Below are 19,384 nucleotides of genomic sequence, written 5' to 3' on the forward strand. Positions count from 1 at the left end.
TATCTTGTACTTTTTCAGATGATAATGTATATTACATTATATGTAGGTAGAGAGAGCCAGTGTTTGAAGCTGGTCAGCTGATGCAGTGACACCACCTCCGTCACCTCCAGTATTTTGCCACCTTCGCAGCAGTTAAAGCTACTATTCTCTGCGGGTGTCATTGTCAGAGTTTGTGAATGCGGCTCAGTAGTCAGTAGGAGCTGAGGGTCATGAAGAGGGAAAGTTGTAAAAGGAGATGACAGGCAGGCAGACAGAGACGGAGAGACACAAAGACAAAGACAGAGAAATGATTACGACATGCAGACGTTACTCACATGACGACCCTGCAGGCTGCGAGCTGTACAGCACCTTTTAGGCTGCTGTGCGACCTTTAACCTCAACACGCATCAAGGATTAACACAATCATGCATTTAACGGGTAAAGATGACTCATGTTGGGTTTTCTTTAGATAATAATTACATCAGTGTATTTCCAGCTTTTTAAAAAGCTGTGTTTTCTGATTTGTGCACGTGGTGAGAATTAACACAAAGCAAGTACTGCTGCGTTAACTGTGAAGCTGTTAAAATCTAATTTCCTGTGTGCCGTTTCTTGTGAAAGGCTGAGAAAACAGTTGTTTGGACGCTGGAGATCAAATTAACATGTAACTGATACAAAAGCTGCCAGCAGCACCAATTCATCACCTGCAACCCTTACGTGAGTCTTGGTGTATTTAATTAGTGATTTATGTATAAGAAAACCCTCCATGCAGCATCTTTCCAGTGACTGATTAAACCCACACTGACAATACTGAGTGATTTAACAGAAAAAACTCAGTCATACAATGTTAAGATGCAGAATTCAGTTACCATGTGGTTACTGATTGACCATGCAGTTTCAACCAGCTACTGCAGGAAGACAAAGCTTAAAGGGACAGTTCACCTCAAAATCAAAAATACACAATTTTCCTCTTACCTGTAGCGCTGTTTATCCATCTAGACTGTTTTGGTGTGATATGCAGAGTTTTGGAGATATCGGCCGTAGAGATGTCTGCAGTTTTTGAAAATAATGGAACTATATGGCACTATAAGATTTGTTGCGAGCAGTTTCATGTAGGAACTATCGGTAGAAAGAAAATAGTTACTACATGAATCTGCTCACAAGAAATCTGTGGATAATCTTGAGTCACAGGGTTATGATTTCTAGAGACGTTGCTGTTGAGTTTTTCAAAGGTATTTTTGTGCCGTATAGTTCCATTATATTCAAAAAAGGCAGACGTCTCTACGGCTGATATCTCCAAAACTTGGCAACTCACACCAAAATAATCTCGATGGATAAACAGCGCTACAGGTGAGAGGAGAAATATGTATTTTTGATTTTGGGGTGAACTGTCCCTTTAAAGGGTTGGTTCACCCAATTCACAATAAATATATTTTCTCACTTACTGCGAGTGGTTCGTGGCAGGTAGAGTGTTTCAATTTTATTTGCTGAGGTTTTGAGACCCAGTGAAATGAAAATAATACATCTTTCAGTTTTTTTGTTTTGTTCTCATACATGTTTGGGTGAAGTAGCCCTTTAAGGCGGTGACTGTCAGGCAACTTTGAGGGCAAAATTGCTGAGCTGATGGGTTTATTCATCACACCTTGTTGTTTGGATGTTTACATTCATCTTCCACCAAAAACAAGCTCAACGTCTCAAATGATATTTGAAATTGTACACAATTTCAAAATCACAGTGTGCAACTCTGGACTTGAATTTCTCACGTGTGTCAGAGATGCAACCTGAACACATCCAGACTGTTGGTAGTAGAGCAGAATTCTGTATCTTAACAGTGATTGTATTTCAAGGTGTTTCATGTTTCACCTTCAAATACACTGAAAGTGGGATGTTTAACTCAGTGGCCGCTTTTCAACATGAAAAAGGAACCGAATGAATTAAACATTTCTCACTTGATGACCTTCAATCCAAAAGACACTCAGCACTGAAAAGCTTTCATGCTCAGTTACAGTTTACACTGTCCACATATTTAAACATGCCGATGGGTTTTAAGTAAGATATTTCCAAAATTAACATGGTATGTGTCATAATTAGATACAGTGGAAGCAAGGCAATAGGAGACTAAATGGGTAATTTATGATCTTTTATTTAAAAAGACCTTCATCGAGACGGTTCTGTTTTTCTTATTACAACCTCTGAACTGTGGCTGTAATTACACAGCAATCACAGCGAAGGGTGGTGTAGAGCAGTAGTATGGTGGACGATAAGATGAATTCAGTTAGACTGTGAGTACAAGCGATGTCAGGTGTCCCTGCCTCGGTATTCTTCTCAGATATATTGCTAACAAGAAAACGATTAATATTCAGTCATTTTTGATCAGACTAGTTGATGACAGTTTAGTCTTTAAACTGCTTGAAAGTCTTATTAATAGTTCAAACAAACTGTTTCATGAGCGCTGCATTTAAGGGCCCCTACGTACCTCCGACATTGTAGCCCACACAGGCGTTCTGGTCGCAGTAGCCCGGTGGCCCAGCGGAGCCGACGGGTCCGGGGACCCCTGGTCGACCAGGGTTTCCAGGATTTCCAGGTCGCCCTGAGGGACCCTGGCTGCCAGGTCTGCCCTGCCCTTGGGGACCTTGGAGCGGAGGAGGAATTTGTAAAAAATGATCTGGAAGACCAGATTGAGAACCTCTGTGGAATGGCATGGTACGGCTTAGTATGGTTTAATTTACCGGGGGGTCCTGCAGGTCCTCTGGGGCCTTGGACTCCAACACCTGGAGATCCTTTCTCACCCTTTTCTCCTGGTTGACCTGGACACACACACACACACACACACACACACACACACACACAAAATATTATTGTAATATTATGTTGAAATTGTAGCTAGCCTGGTTATGAATCAGTGCTGGTCTTCTTCACCCCTTTACCTCTTTCTCCTGGTTGCCCATTCTGTCCGTTCTGTCCTGGGAAGCCGGGTCTTCCTGGGGGTCCCTGTTCTCCCTGGGCCCCTGGAGATCCCTGTCTGCCAGGCTCTCCTGGGGGTCCTGGCACAGTGCGGATGGACACTGGTGGACTGGGTACGTGGTTCAGGATGGAGTTGTAGCGTTCCATGTGGCCTGAAAACAGGAAAAGGGAGGAATTTCCAGAGACTGAGCCAAACTGGATGAACTATACAAGCTTAAGAGGCCACAAACCTACAAGCAACAAGGTTGGAACCACCATGAAGGTCATATTGTACATGTATATGCAACTGGCTGTAAATAGTGGCTAAATATATTTTACCACTAGGCTCAAGAGAAATATGCTGATATCCCTGTAGAAATGTAGAATTGTAGAGAATTTTTAATTTCAGAGAACTTATAAATTCACCAACTTTCCCTAAAATTTCATGACATTCCAAGAACTGGTGATGAACACTCAAACACCAAAAAACCCTGATTCTAACCTTGATCCTAAAACCAAGTCTTACCGCTCAAAGAGCCCTTTGAGGGAGAGAAGAAAAAAAATCAGTGAGTGTTTTTACTCACTCTGAATCAGCTGCTCACAGACCTGCCTGGCGATGGCCTGAACTGATGCTGTCGACTGGAGGTCACCCTGGAGACACACAAGCACAAGTACTGTTTATATTTTAGTTATGGTTCAGCTAATGACCTGAATTATAATTGAGGTGTCCTGAGAACTTTTTTTTAATAGACAATAGACACATTTTGAAAGAAACTGACACAGTACTGTTTATATTACTTCATTGTTTTGGGGTTTGTGTTCAGGCATTTCCTGTTTTACCTGAAATATTATCAAATTGAGGCTTCCTGAAATTTGAAGCTTTTTTTACCTGTGTCTTGAATAGACACAGCTGTGTCTTTGAAAGTGTAACAGTCTGTGTCCTTCCTTTGTTCGGTTGTCAGTTTGTTGTTTTCTCTGGTATCTTGTACCTGTGAGTTCTGGCTCCTTTGTTTCCCTTGTACCTTACCTGCTGTGGATTTGTTTTTCTGTTTTGCTCTGCTTACCTGCTGAGAGTTGCTTTAGGCCTGCCGATTCAGTGTGAGCCTTTTTTTTTGTTAATAAATTATTGATCTGCACCAGCTCAACCTGCTAGTTTGGGTCTTGTTCCATTGTATTCCCTGTTTCCTGGTTTGATTAACTCGAACAGTTTTGTGTTTGCCAAGAAAGGGCTGAGCTGTGACTGAACTAGTTCTGAATCTGTACATTTCTCAAACAGGGAGTGTGAATGTTTCTTAATCATTCTTTGTGTGTATTGTGTTTGGTTCCTGGGCCGTTGCCAGAGCTGCTGCATCAACGTCCAACATTTTTCCAGCTGTGATTCTTCCTGTGTTGTGATATTGTGACCAGTGTCCATCAACACCACACACAAAAAGCACCTTTTCCTATATAAAGCATCTGATTCTGCATGTTTAAGTATTCTTTCATCAGCTGAATGTCCCACGAATGAATTAGATTTAAAAAAAAAAAAGCAACTCATCTTAGTTTTACTTTGAGACAGGAGGATCTGAGAAGTTTGTAGAGAGGTGGGATTTGATTTAACCTCCTGCCCTCTCCTCCTAATAATCTATGGAGGTGTGTATGATGTCGGAGGGCGCAGGCATTAACTGCAGCACCAACTCCGTGTGGGAACATCCTGCGTTTCTGAAGATGTGAAGTCAGCATAATTTTCCCCTCCGGCAGCAGTCTTAAGTGAAGGTGACCGAGTAGCAGCTCTTTGAGTAGAGATATCCTTTACCCACATTTAGCTGCCAGCAACATGAAGCACAAAAACTAAACCTGATACAAGATTTTATCATCACAACACTGATTACAGTACTTTTTATTACAGTACTGCTTGAGGATCCTTGGTCCCTGGAAACAGCATATTAAAACCTTTATAAAACTTTACAAATCATAGGCGGTGGACAAAATAACAGGAAGACCTCACAGTATAACTACAGCCTCAAAAATGACCAAAGAGCTGAATCAACAGCTTCAATAAAGACAGAAGTTAAGCTTCATATGGGTAACATTTTGTTCAGCTGTTTTGTCCACCCCTAGTACACAGGCACCATTAAAACACATATGTGTGAACAAACCTTTAAAACAGGATGTTGTAAAAACGAGCAGTCGTGCTCTGCTGAACGTTCTTATGTGAAAGACCAAAAATAGTTTCTTTTTAGTTTTTAGCTCCGACTTGGTCATGTTCCGTTAAAAAGGAATCACAATATGCTGGTGAGTAAAAAAAGCAGAGCAACTTAATTTATTTTGGCATTTCAGAGCATAACGGACAACGTACCCGTTCACCTTTCTCCCCTTTGCTTCCAGGAGAACCCTGCAACAAAGAAGAATCAGTGAAAAGAGGAAAAAAACAACTTAAACTTGTGAGGGATTTAACCTGTTCAGATTTAACGGACCGTGGTTCAAATCCTCAGGTTGAAAAAACAATGAAAACACGAAGCAAAGGATTCTCCGGTCAGGACATCACCTTCCATCTGTCACAGCAAGAAGACCTCCACCACGACAGCACACACATCTTTGTTTCTCCTTTCTGCTTTTTCTTGAGCCACTTTGATTAATTCAGGGCCTCGGGGATATTTAGTTACCTCCTATAATGAGGGAAATGTGGCATTGAATGTTGCATTGCACCCCTGATTATTGTTTGCTTATGAGACTGACAATTTTTGTTTTTTCATTGTTGACTTTGTCTGAATTTATCACCTCAGCAGTAAATTGTATATGTGTTGAATCACGTTGCTATATCTAGTTTGGACATGCTGTTTGACCTGAGATGATGTTTTGAGCAGCTTTTATGTGAAAAAACTAAATCAAAATAAATGTCAGTGCTGAATTTGACAGTCCTCTCACAGTAACCTTCAGCTGAGAGTACTGTAACCTTGGTGTGTTTTTAAAATGTAAAAGCTAAAATCATGCAGTGAACACAGAGCACTGACTGAAGACTGGATTTAGACAATGTTATCTTTTGTCCAACATCACATGAAAGCCACTAAAGTCAACCTTCAGTGGAGAGAATGAGAAATGTGTTGCCTTCAGACAGAATCCGAGCTTGTAAAACACACAAGAAATGGTAAAAAAAGTCTCAGAAATGTCCACAAACCTTCCTTTAACGCTGCATTTGAGCCATTAAAAAAACAATCTTCATGCAAACACTGCCATTACCAAAAACTGAACTATATTTCCCTCGGGTAATTTCACATTAAGGCCTGCAATTTACAATACTGTGGTAATTAGTTAAGGAGGGCTCTTTGCAGTCCACCCACGTATCTGTAATTACATGCTTGACAACATTTTTTCACAGCGATGCAAAGTAATTTGTCAGCAGTTTGTATCACCTCCCAGAAGAAGAATCTCATTTCTTCTTTGGCGGTGCAGTCGAAATGTGATTTACTGTCTGTGAACATTTCATTTAATCAGGAACAAATGCCAGAGCAGAGAGTGGTCACATGTTTAAACAAACTCTCACACACCATCAGCAGAAACACTGTTACAGTGGTAAACAATATGATAAACACACTGCACTTATGGATATTTTATCCTGAGAGCCGTCCTGCACCACATTCACCTGCCGGACTGGTGCAGTTTGATGTTCAGTGCCTCGAGGTATTTCCACTTTATGCAACTTTATACATCTCAGAGGCAAATATTGTACTTTTTACTGCACTACATTTGTCTGACAGCTTTAGTTACTAGTTACAATTTTTCATCCCCTTCCTGTCCAGTGAAAACCATGTATCTCCAAATGTGGGGATTTTGAATGTTTGTGATGAGCTGAAGGATGAAGAGTTTCCTTCATGTGCTGAGAAAACTCTCCTCCTCCTGAAGCTGAATAAACTCTTTAACCCCCCCTCGGATCAGCTGGGAAACGCATCGTCACAGAGCTGAAAACAGGCTGTTTCTCTGAGCTCAGGGAGACTTTTTGGAGATACGTGGTTCTCACAGGACAGCGACGCTACAAACATGTGATGATTTTATAGACCATGATGCATTGCTGCAGATTAAACTACCCAACAGTATATAAAGCAGTTATAATGAGGTCAACCTTAAATATCTGCAGCAGTAAAATGCAACACACACATTAATGCAGCAGGAACATGAATCCAGAAACATCAGATATAATAAAACACTGACAGGAGAGTTTTACTGCACAGGGACGACTCTTACTGTGATACTTTAAGTAAATATTGCTGATAATACTTTTAATTAAGTAAAGTTTTGAATGCAGGACTTTTTAGTGGTGTGTTTTCACAGTGTGGTGTTAGTACTTTTACTTCAGTAAAGGATCTGAATACTTCTTCCATCACTGGTATATGCACATACTAAGCTAAAGGGGAGCGCAAGTTCAGGGGGGGTGGTGTTCCCAACTTGTTTTGGTTATGTTGACTCCTGAACATAATCTTGACCTATGTGTTATCCAGTTGGAACACAATCCAGCCAGAAGTCATTTTATACGGCCCTATCTTATGACATTCAGACATTTCAGAGTCTTCTACTTTTGTGCTAAAGGCTACGAGGCCCCTTCTAGTTACACAGCAGATGGTTTAGTAGTTTTCTCATGCACATTCAGCAAATTCTTCAACACAGTGAGAGAGATTTGCTTGGGAAGCCCTCGCTATTCTAATTAAGCAGTTTAGTGCACTGATTCTGAATCTTTAAAGAGAAAATCACAAGATTGTATTATTTTTTACAAACCCTAGTTGATGTACAAACTTGGAAACTAACATTAGTTCTAACCATCCATCCTGTAAAAAAGTGTCCATAGAGTTATGGGACTAACTGCTTCTGACAGAGAAAAGGAAGCTAGAATTTTTCCTCCTCAGTTGGTCCATCTTTGTTTAGCTATGTGGCGTTAGTTTTGTCAAAGGAAGGTTTTTAGGCTGAGGCTCTGACAGGAGTGAGTGTGTCAGACATGCCCGTGGACCTTCAGACCGGACAGAAAGCTGTTAATCCTTTGTTGGTCTGACAGAGTCTGTTAAGCCTGGCCGACACGACTTCCTGCCTCCTCGAGGATATTTACAGAGTATTTCAGTCTCCCCTGTTGCAGGTGTAAACCCAGACCGGGTAGGAAAAAGGTTAATGAGAAGATTGTATTGTATCGCCTCGACTCACCGGTGGTCCCAGCTCTCCCTGTTTTCCGGAAGGGCCTGTGTTACCTGGGGCCCCTGGGGCTCCTGGAGTCCCCTGTAGAGACAGATATGAGGAGGATGAATAAGAGGCAACTTTATTTGTCACGTTTGTTGATACATACGAGAAACTTCACTCCGGTGCAGACAATGTACTTACACACAGGGCCAAGAAGAAGTACACAAAAACACAGAAATAAGACAACAAAGTTAAACAAATACAGTATGTACTGGCTATGAAAATGGGTGTGCATATAAACAACAATGGACAACATACATACAGTATCCAATTAAGTCAAATTGTGGAATGATTGCTGCTTTATGTACAACATTGGAGGCAGTCAGTATGTTGTCTGCCAGAGGTGCTTAATTAGCAATCAAGATCTCGATAAAAAAGGGGGTTACTGTAGATTGACTGCATTGTTTGGAGTTTAACCAGACATGCTAAAACATATATAGTGTTGTTTTTTATTTTTGATAGGTAGTGTGTTTCCAGTGTTTTTCCACAGCAGCCTTCCAATCAGGTCCGAATTAGTCCAAAAACGGAATAATTTAACTTGATGCATGAATTCAAACGAGCATATATCCACTGTGGTTTGTCCCTGACCTCCCAAACATTCACTACCTGTTCTGCTGTTCACATTTCACACAGCAGTGGATGGAAACTGACAGCTGCCAAACGGAAACAAAAAGGTGCTATATTAGTGGCCAAAGTAGAATCAAAGCTTTTTGCAAAAGTCCTGATTAAAAATACTTTATACTGTTACTGTATTTTCTTTTCTTCCGCAGCTATGCATAGCAAGACGCAGCAGGACTTTGATGTAATCTACAGGTCCAACATTTTGGTTCAACTGGATCAGTAAGATGTAAAAAAAAAAGACAGGAAGACAGTGTCCAGCTGACATTATCACTGCACTCAAAATCTAATTTTCCCAAAAATTCACAACTATCTCCTACAGTCACAGTTCCAATTCAAAGAAGGAAAACCAGGGGCAGGACAGCAAACCGCAACTCTGTCCGGTTCAGCTGCCAGGAATCCACATTTCTCCACAAACTCACATACACGACAGATAAACAATGTCAAAATGTAATAATCACTTACGATAGTTCCCGAGGGACCCTGTCTGCCTGGCGGGCCGTCTTTGCCTGGCAGGCCCTGTGGAGAAGTAGATAAGAAACTAAAATGTTGGTGTTTGTGTGCGTAAACTGTTCAGGAAGGTGCTACATCACAGTGCTCGTTTCTACATGTGACATGGAACTCTTATTGTCCCATTTATTCATCTCATTTTTTAAATCCTTCTGATATATTCTTTGCTCATCTAGTCAGTAAAGTATTTTCTAAATACATTTTGAAATGTGTTAACTGAAAACTATAATTACTAGTAGGAGAAGTAGTAGTAGTAGCAATTGTAGAAATAAAATGAGCCAGTAGAAGTAGTACAGCCAGTGGAAGTAGTGGTTAACTGGGGTAGCAGCAGGAAAAGCAGGGTTTACTACTGCTGCCATTACTACCACTGCAGTAGCAGACACAAGAGGAGTAGTAGTGGTAAAGGTAGGAGTTTTAGTAGCGGCAGCAGTATTAGCAGTATTTGTATCAATAGTGGAGGTAGCGGGAGTAATAATAAGTAGTAACAGCAGAGGTAGGAGTAGTATTAGAACTGTTACCATTAGTATTAGTAATTGTAGTGTGAACAGTATCAGCATTAGGACTGCAGTATCAACAAGAGTTGCAGTAGTAGAAGTATCTGTATTAGCATTAACCATAGTTGTATTAGTGTTGGTCTTTATTTGTTTTGTTGTAGTGACTGTGTCAGTATGTGTAGTGTTGCCGGTAGCTGTGGCGCTAGCATGAGCAGAGGTGTCGGTGTTGGTATTGACAGTGATATTTATGAGGTGTCTCACTCTGGGTCCTGCAGGTCCCTCTCTGCCCGGAGCTCCAGCTCTGCCAGGAATTCCCTGAAACACCGAGAGGAGAGCAGAGGTCACTGCAGGTCACATTCACACTGAGTCTGAATCTCCACAGATTCAAAAAACCTGAGACATGTGACTGTTCGAGCAGCAAAACTTTCTAAACATGTTTGATGTGAAATGATAAAAACAGAAAACACTAACTGGGGGGTCATTTGTACATATTTCTTTTTTAGACATATATATGTATATATGTGATCTGTATTTTAAGTGATAGCTGTTTTCTTTCTTTGTATTTTTCACTACTAATATAATAACAGACACTAGTCTGATCCCATGAGGAGTTCAACATTTATATTTGTTATTATGCAGGCAGCACATCAACTACTTCAGGTTTGCAAAACATGTCGTTTTCTTAATGCTGCATGACTTCCTGTGGCGTCCTGGTGGCCGAGTGGTTCGGACGTGTGTCATATAACTACAATGAAATAGAAAACCTAACTCTCCTCTCACAGACTGTGTTGTTGCACAAACACCGTGAGACTGAGCTTGCTGAAGTGTCACAAACTCGGCATAGAAATAGATTTGAACCACAGAAATCAACCTTTTGCAAATGGCACCATTATTCAAAATCTGACAACTATTTGCTTTCAAAAGGTCATATTAGTGCCAGTAATTTACAGTACAGCAGTAATTACTTGTGGGAGGCTCTTTTCAAGCAACAGACCTTTCTGAAACAGCACACTGCCCAATTTTCTGTCACTAACAACTTTAATTTATTTGTATCTCTGACTAAAACACTTCTACCGAGTATTTCACAACCCATCAACCCAAACAAGGTAACAATCTGCATTATATAATTAGCAAATCAATCATGCTAAACACGCTTGTCCTGATTTGTGTAGTGAGCAGCTACAGGCGACTGCAGACGCTTAGTGTCTTATTAACATGAGGCTGATCTGATGACAGTATTTAAGTATTAAGTACCAGACAAAATGAACAATATTCACTTGTATGACTCACATGTAGACCTAACCCTTTGACATCACATTAACTGTAACATACAGAAACCTTACTTTAATCCCAAATTAAATGTAACCTTACTTTACCCAAACAATAAGCCTGGCCTAAAATGCGACCAAACTTGCTTGAGGGAAAATCTGTGCGTTAGATTCACGTTGTGTTTGCAATTTTCTTTACCTGTGCTCCTTGTTGTCCAGCATCACCTTTCTGTCCTCTCTCTCCCGGAGCACCCTGCAGGTAAAACAAATCTACATTTTTGCCCTGTTTGTATGCATATGGTTAGCTTTGTTGGTTGCAACGGTGTAAAAAATACTGTTTTTCATATACTTACAATATGAATTGCATCTAAATAGGAAAACTGTGACAGCAGATATTCTTCAAGATAAATTACTATGAATATGTCGCCATGTAAATTAACTTTCAAAATAAAATAAAAATCTATAGTGAGACTGAGAACTGGAGAGAAGACTCATTCTGTGTGTGTTTGTCTTACTGGGGGCCCTATGATGGAGCGTCCACTGGGTCCCTGTGGTCCTTGGGGTCCCTGAGGTCCTGGTACACCTGTATCACCTACTGGACCAGTCGGCCCCTGGAGAGAGAGAGAGAGAGAGAAAGAGAGAGAGAGATATGCAGAAAGAGTGTTAACGACATACTGTCATATTGGCAAATATATAGTCTTGTATACCTGATGTGAAGACTTACTGCTGATTGGCTAACGTCAACAGTTCAACATTCTTCTCTTTTAGTTGTGCACTGACATCCAGTAAGGACCAAGATAAACAAAGCTAGGCACTTGCTTAACCTGTAAAAAGTATTTCAGCAGGCTTATGCTCCTACACAACTTGCAGACAGCAACAACTTCAGAGGGAGTTTTACACAAAGTCGTGGATCATTGTACCAACGTTGGGACGCGCGCCACCACTGGTCCTTCAAAACACATCACATACACACTCACTGTAACAGGAGAGTATCCACACACTGTGAAGATAGCATGAAAGAAAGACTAGAGAATACTACCAAGTAGAAAAAATCATCTATATATATGTATCTGTCTAAATGCCTGTTTACATGTCTTTCTGTGTTTATTTTATTATACCATAAGCACAGAAAGTATTTTTGCTTGTATTGGTTATAAAAGCAAAATGTATATATTGGTACAGCCTGGCTGTAAAATGGGTGCTTTACGTTAATGATGAACAGTTAAGTGACACTTGAGTATCATTATCATGCACAACAAATCCATAACCTTTTAAATCCCCAAGACTAGATGAGTCCAGTTGTCTATAATCCCTCTTTTTAAATGTTGAATAAAATAATGAACTTTACAGAGGAAGGAAATTATGTATTTTGTACTTTGACATGAAGGGGGAAGTGGTTTCTATGATCAGCAGACAAATCTGGTGAAGATTATAGCTGTGTAACACACGCATACACACATCTAGCTGCAAACAAACCATGACCGAGTTCCCAGAGAGTTAAGTTAAAGCTAAACAATTTGGTTTGGTTTGTCCTCTGGTCCCTGCAACCATTTACCCCATTATGCTGCAAATGAAATCAAATCTAACTTTATCATCCAAAGGAGGAAATTCATTTAGCCAGAGGTGCAAAGATTACACAGAAGCAACGTAAAAAAAATACATAAAATAAAATAACAGAAACAATCAATGAAAGGAACGACAGCAAAGAGAAGCTGTACATCCTTGTCTCAGAGTGCTCTCCCTCCCTCCCTGCTGTTCCTGAGATTCAACACAAATCTCTGGTCATTCAAGACGCCATGCATCTTATCTTTATAATGAGGTCACTATAAAGCTGTGCCACTGCTGTCTGTTGGATTCCAAGGATCTCACTTGCTTAAAGCCATTAAAGAATGGAAAAAGCTCCCCGTCAATCTGAAAACCTGCTCAGATTTCCATATTGTCTCAAGTGACGTTAAAAAATAGATTTTAAGCAACCAGGAACATGGTTGTCAGCATTAATTTGACATTTTGACGACCAGTTTTTTTAACTTTGGATATATGTATGTAATATGTGTTAGTGTGTGTGTGTGTGTGTGCATACGCCTGCGTGGGCATCAATAGGTTGTTGGTCCATTAGTAGTGGAGATGATAGAGTTTTATTGTTTCCTTTCACCTGCTCAGGAACTACAGATAGAAATAAGCTAGCAGCTAAATCTGGTACAAAGCATGTTTTCTCTTTTTTTGAGATTAATGTATTTTCTACATGGCGCCTGATATAGATACATTTAATGAATTAAACCAAACTGTCTTTATATGTTTTAATCCTTAACACGCATATTCCCAAACATACAGATCAAGCAAAAACTTAAGACACTCTGAAAAGGGCATGATAATCCATTCTAAACATATTTAACTGACACAAGAAAAACATACTCATATTCATCTTCAAGTATTTCTTTATTAGCTTTGCTCATAAGACCACCAGGGCAGAAAAGGCCTTAAAGCACGCTAAGAGTTTTAGTCATAGCTATAAACTTGGTTTGTGGATCTCCGTCGTGCTAACAATGCAGGATCACCGATGAAATTCAGTGTCAGTGCTCTTTACTCTGCTCATTGCATTACATGGGACTTTGAAACAGCAAATGCAGTTTGCCGGATTCTAAAGTTTCATCGTGCTCAGCTTTGATATCTATCTAACTTGTGCTTGTGGTCATATCAGATTTTTTTGAGACTCCATTTCACGTAGGGTGTAACATCTGATAGTGTGAAATAATGGCAATAAGGAAAAGGCGGTAGTGAAGATAACAGAATGATCACATCCGTAGCAGACATTTTAGTCACAGTACATGTTGCTTCAGGAAGCCATGTTGTTCCATGTATGATGTGATTAAGATCAGAAAAGGGGAAAAAAGGAATAAACCTGGACATTTTGAAACCATTGGGCTGCTCATAGTAGTTCTTTTGCCATTTTTCTCTAAATGTTTGTGCACGTTCAGTGCTTAACCCATTATGTGGTCTTGTATTTTATAATTTGATGCTGCTGTACTGTAAACAGTTACTGTGCTGCGCAGCTCGGGTGTCAAACATGTTTTTTTATTCATTTATTTTGTTAATTAAGTTTGGAGTCTATTCTATCAAACTACAGCAGCAGCAACAGTGACACTTTAATGTCATTATCAGTGAAAAAATGAATTGTGCAAACACCTTCAAGTGCTCTAGCATGAACCACAGATCACATATCACATCCCTGACAGACAGAAAAATGTCAGTCAGCTCTCATACGTGTATATTGCTGTTTTTTGAGTGAAAGCCTCCAAAATGAACTAAAAGAAAAAATAAGGGTTTCATAAGCTCAAATGGAGATTGAACAATTTCAAATAGCCCAATAGATTATGAGGTTTTTACCATACAGTGATTAAAATGTGGCTTGTGTGTTTTCTTGCTACTACTTCCTGTGTGTTGAAACCTGGTAAGCACATACAAAAACAGAGAGACAGAGATACCTTGGCAGAAAACACAGACAGCTGCATCAGAAGAGAGGACAAAGTTGCATTTAGGATTTCGAATTACAAACTACGGCATCAAAAATCTATTTAGCAAAGCACCTGCTGGAGAAATACAGCAACGGAGTGATAGCAGTGGGGAGCAGTAAACAGTAAATTGGGACTACTGAAGAGCTGCAGAGACTTTTTAGTTGTGTAAGGCCTTAAAATGTCTTCCAACATCTATGAAGACCCAAATTTGAATATGAATGTGAGATACTGCAAAGGAGTCAGAGAGGACGGTGGTGAGAAAGTGGAGAGAGTGGTCGACATCTACGAGGGTGCAGCCACTTTCACAGACCATCGAGGGGATCTTTCGACGCACGATGGAGGTACGTCGGTATTAAATACTGTAGAATCAATACCAAATATTACTGTTAATATAAAAAGAACTGAATGTGTGTATGTGGGTGTGTATTCAAAGCTATAAATTACATTTGTACATAATAGTGGTAATATTGATGAAATTATATAAATATTTGCACTCAAGCCTGTGTATGATTTAATTGTAGTTTACAACTGTGACATACATTTTACACTTTTCATATACTTAAAACTTGCACAGCCCACCTTGCATTGCCCTGCTGTTCTGCCCAGTCCAATTCATTATTGTACATATCCATCAGTATACTTCTGTTTATAGTAATGCCATCTGTATATAATGTCCATAGTACCACTTATAAAATATTTTTAGAAAACTGCTCTATCCTGCATTTATGCACACACTTTATATCCTGCACTTTGCTTATTGCACTTCTGGTTAGACCTAAACTGCATTTCGTTGCCTTGTACTTGTACATGTGTAATGACAATAAAGTTGAATCTAATTTAATCTAATCTTGACACAGGGCCAATAAACCCTTGAGCATTCATTACATATATTTATAATTTTTTTATCTTTGAATTTTTAACATTTTTATTTTTTTCAAATTCTTATTTTTGCTCTTATTCTAATAATTATTCTTTATTCCACACTAGCTTTTTAGCGCAGCCTGCAGTTCACTGCACATACTGAATGAACATGTGACACAGAAAATACCTTTGAAACACAGACCCCGCAACATCAGCGTGAAGGGTTATTATGGGCGGGCTCACCTGTGTGCTCTCACAAGGCGTCCCGAATATATCCTACTGTAACCTTGTTCTAAGTCTGTAGTATATTTACAGTGACAAACTGGCAAAATGGAGCATATTTAAAATCCCAGCATACAAACTAAAATTGCTTGACTTTTCAGTGTGTTCCCACAATGCAGTAAACAACAAAAATGTGTACTGTGGTGTGACAGCTGTGGCCATAACTCAGAAAACAAAAATGAGCTAGTATGTTTTTTGGGAAAACATATTTGTTGTTTGTGACGCTGTCAAATCTAAAGTTTCAGTAGTGTTTTACAGTTGTGGTCTGATTTCTGTGTATAATGTACGACATTATATGTCTGTATACGACATTATATATGCCAACATTCAGCTCAAGTAGTAGTCAGTTTTCATGGCAGGCGATGCCCCCCTGCCCCCATTTTTGAAAAAAACAAACAAGTAGTTAATATGCCCTCTTGGATGCCCCTATGGTAGATAAAACATGTGCAGCGATGCAGAGGCATACAGGCCGCCCTACATGCTAGGAAATGAGATGTCCTCTACGTGCCTCTAAATGGTTCAATAGTTAATACTTCCCTGTGTGTTACAGATGCTTATACTTTAAATCTGAGTCACATAGCAAAACTATTTTAATCTTAACCAGGGTTTGGAACTATTTCACCATAAATGCATCGGGACTTTCTGCACGCTGGTGTCCCTCAGACGGTCTGCCACTGGCTGGAATTATGGTCTCACTTCTAAAATCAGATGTCTTCGTTCTTGTCTGTTTAGATTAGCTGACCTAAAGGGGGGAAAGCTCAACAGCTACTTCAAACATGATTAATCAAAATGTGCTCTCTGTGTACTTTGCCTCAGTAGGAGCACACGCTCAAACGCATCTTCCAGCTGTCCACAGAAACCCATTCGGAGCTGCTGCACTGGTTCTGGGCCTACTGTGTCTCCTGCTAGTAGGAGGAGTCACTGTCCTGTACAAACTCTGTGAGGACCTCGTCTTTATTTCAATGTCATTTCTTGAGTCACTGAAAACCATGATCAGTTGGTTTGATCTTCCATCACTGCCCTGTCTCTTTTTTGTTGCGGCTGTCACCAGATATTTCCATCATTTTGGAAAACAAGCAGCTCCACATTTATAAGGCCAGTTATGAAAACCTGAGCAACAGTTACTGCCAGTTACAGGAAAAAGAAAGCCAGACACGGAGGAACATCACAGGTGAGAAAGAAAGAAACACTTTAAGTTTATTTATTCATTTAATCGTTAAATTATTTGAAATCTGTCACTAAAACACCTCACTGAAAATAAGCTGTTTCTTGAAGAATGGAAGAGATTTCGATGTAGTTGTTACTACAAATCCACTGAGATGAAAAACTGGACCGACAGCAGGAGAGACTGTCAGAACAGAGGAGCAGATCTGGTGATAATAAACAACAAAGAGGAACAGGTGGGTGTCTCTCAGTTAACGAGTTTGTGCTTTAATGTAAGTCTGTGCATGGACAGTATGTCTGTGTTTTCCGTGGGAACTTGCATGCTGGGATACAAGCCTCACCGGTGCATATCTTCTACTGCTGCTGTCCTTCGGTTGCCATACGGTAAACTTCCCATGGTCTGCAAATAACATAAAATAAATACTTTTCATCTTGGTATTTCGTTTCCATTTCTACTCAACCATGGAGGATTTCTTTCCCTCAGACATGGTCTGACATGAATTTACTACCATTAAAATAATGTATGAACAGAGAAATAATTATCTGCTCTTTTGCAAAATGATCAGGAATTTGTCAGCGAGCTGAATGAACATGGAGCTTCCTGGATCGGTCTGCAGTCAGTGAAAACAAAGCATTGGGAATGGAAATGGGAATGGGTGGACACATCAAGACCAACGTATCTGTGAGAAATTTTAGAATTCTTTTTTTAAAATCATGATATATCAGGGTCGATGTTAATAGCTAATAGTTGGATGAAATTGGAAACTAAAAATGAATAATAATTACTATTTTATCATGTTTTCAATTAATGTTAAAATTTTGAATTGAATCTTTAAACTCTTTTAAATTAGCACTACCTGACTCAGCGTTCAGATAATGATCACTGAACATGGTTTTAACTTGACATCAATGCAACATGAAATGTGAGGCGTGTAGCTTTTGGGCTGAAAATTAAGATTAGTTTGTTTTAAATTTGTACCAGTTTTTCTGAATCTCTGTACACAATCGAAATCTGAAGAAGGGAATTTGAAATGCGTTGTGCCACCACACTGTGAGCTTGACTTTTACTGAAGAAGTCTAGAGACACAGAGGTTCGAGCCACTGATGTAGGCTCTTGACAGCTGAGGATAATGAACTTGCAGTCTACTGCTCTGCCACATGAGGGCGCCAGCGTGTTCATATTGATCCTCCTCTGTGATGCCCTGCTCACTGAAAGCTGAACATGGTGAAAAAAACTAGCAAAAAAATAAACAAACAAATTGCAAAAAAAGATTTTTCACTTTCTGAAACTCTTCTTCTGTAGCGTACATACCAAGACGCTAAATATGAAGCTCAAGAGGAGTGTCAGTCCAGAATTCATGTTATGAGCGTTTCCAAACACAGGAGGTGCATGATTAATCATATACCAACCATCCCTTGTGTTTACTCTTAACAATATAGTGCTTGTTCTGTTCTACAGGGCCTGGCAGGTAGACGTGAATGTAAATCCTGTGGACGGGTTAACAGCATATATTAATCTGCAGGGAACATGGACACACACCAACAATGGATCCAATCGATGGATCTGTGAGAAACCTATCTACTGAGAGTTTCCTGGTGACATTGCAGGCCAACATGTGTGCCATGTAACTGTGATGTAATGGGTTCGAATCTTGCCATTGACCTTTGTTAATTTCTCTCTCTCTTTTCCCATAATTCTTGCTGTCCTCCCTTAAAAACTACATAATAAAGGCAAACATGAGACAGTGAACTGTAATGAACTAGTCAGAAGTGCAAAATGTAAAATTACAAAAAGGCCAAAATGCTCATGACTTTACAAGATTACATAATGTTGTCAGTTGGTGCTGAGACTAACTGTCCCCTCTCAGACACACTCTGACCAGTCGCACAACAACACTGCTTTCCAAACACCAATCAGAGGAAGCCCAGTTATGTGAAGAAACCTATTTGGAACATTGGAAAGAAGAAACTAAGATTCAAAATAGATCAGCATGTTTCAGGCCCTAAAAAGAGATTGTGAATTGGCAGAATATCTCTCTACTGTCAGAGACAGATCCGGACCATGTTCAGGCTCAGAGACCACAAACTGCCAATCGAAAAAGAAGACACAAACAATCCTGGCAGCCAAAAGAAAACAGAATATGTGGTCAGTGTCAGACAGGTGAGGCTGAGACAGAGAGGCACTTCCTCCTACAGTGTACAACATTCAATGAAATAAGAAACGTTTACTTTAACAAGTTCAACTCTGTAATCTCAGATTTCAAAGAGCTAAATGAGCTCTCAACATTAAAAATCCTCCCAGGAGAAGGAGGCAGGGCCGATCCTGCTGCCCAGTATGTATCAACATGCCACACACGCACACGCACACGCACACACACACACAAACACACGCACGCACACACGCACGCACACAAACACACGCACGCACGCACACGCACACACACGCACACACACACGCACACACACACACACACACACACGCACACACACATACGCACACACACACATACACACACGCACACACACACGCACATACGCACACATACGCACACACACG

At 40.0% G+C, this 19,384-nt stretch overlaps 2 protein-coding genes across 10 annotated transcripts in view; one reads left to right on the top strand and one right to left on the bottom strand.

Annotated features, from left to right (window-relative positions):
- LOC122864185 (collagen alpha-1(XIV) chain) overlaps nucleotides 1-19,384 on the bottom strand; it is a 216,780-nt gene that overhangs the window by 5,447 nt on the left and 191,949 nt on the right. For 6 of the 8 annotated variants that reach the window (XM_044171364.1, XM_044171361.1, XM_044171359.1 and 3 more), the window contains 10 exons: nucleotides 11,524-11,619; nucleotides 11,208-11,261; nucleotides 10,002-10,055; nucleotides 9,202-9,255; nucleotides 8,086-8,157; nucleotides 5,258-5,293; nucleotides 3,504-3,570; nucleotides 2,904-3,092; nucleotides 2,706-2,783; nucleotides 2,453-2,608 (listed from right to left, as the gene is read on the bottom strand). In XM_044171364.1, the coding sequence (XP_044027299.1) occupies nucleotides 2,453-2,608; nucleotides 2,706-2,783; nucleotides 2,904-3,092; nucleotides 3,504-3,570; nucleotides 5,258-5,293; nucleotides 8,086-8,157; nucleotides 9,202-9,255; nucleotides 10,002-10,055; nucleotides 11,208-11,261; nucleotides 11,524-11,619 (856 nt within the window). Of the gene's footprint in view, nucleotides 1-35; nucleotides 201-2,452; nucleotides 2,609-2,705; nucleotides 2,784-2,903; nucleotides 3,093-3,503; nucleotides 3,571-5,257; nucleotides 5,294-8,085; nucleotides 8,158-9,201; nucleotides 9,256-10,001; nucleotides 10,056-11,207; nucleotides 11,262-11,523; nucleotides 11,620-19,384 lie in introns of all 8 variants that reach the window. The other 2 variants (XR_006375160.1, XR_006375159.1) reach the window with 1 other exon arrangement.
- LOC122864192 (natural killer cells antigen CD94-like) lies at nucleotides 14,484-18,577 on the top strand. Of its 2 annotated transcripts, none has more exons than XM_044171378.1 (6): nucleotides 14,484-14,861; nucleotides 16,480-16,602; nucleotides 16,715-16,834; nucleotides 16,939-17,063; nucleotides 17,394-17,509; nucleotides 18,287-18,577. In XM_044171378.1, exons 1-6 carry the CDS (start codon nucleotides 14,699-14,701, stop codon nucleotides 18,411-18,413), a joined length of 774 nt encoding a protein of 257 aa, XP_044027313.1. In that variant the 5' UTR covers nucleotides 14,484-14,698; the 3' UTR covers nucleotides 18,414-18,577. The 2 variants fall into 2 exon arrangements, with proteins under 2 accessions (XP_044027313.1, XP_044027314.1); XM_044171379.1 differs by having other exon boundaries at nucleotides 14,485-14,861; nucleotides 16,483-16,602.

The sequence above is a fragment of the Siniperca chuatsi genome, linkage group LG17 (assembly GCF_020085105.1).
Source record: "Siniperca chuatsi isolate FFG_IHB_CAS linkage group LG17, ASM2008510v1, whole genome shotgun sequence".
NCBI lineage: Eukaryota > Metazoa > Chordata > Actinopteri > Centrarchiformes > Sinipercidae > Siniperca > Siniperca chuatsi.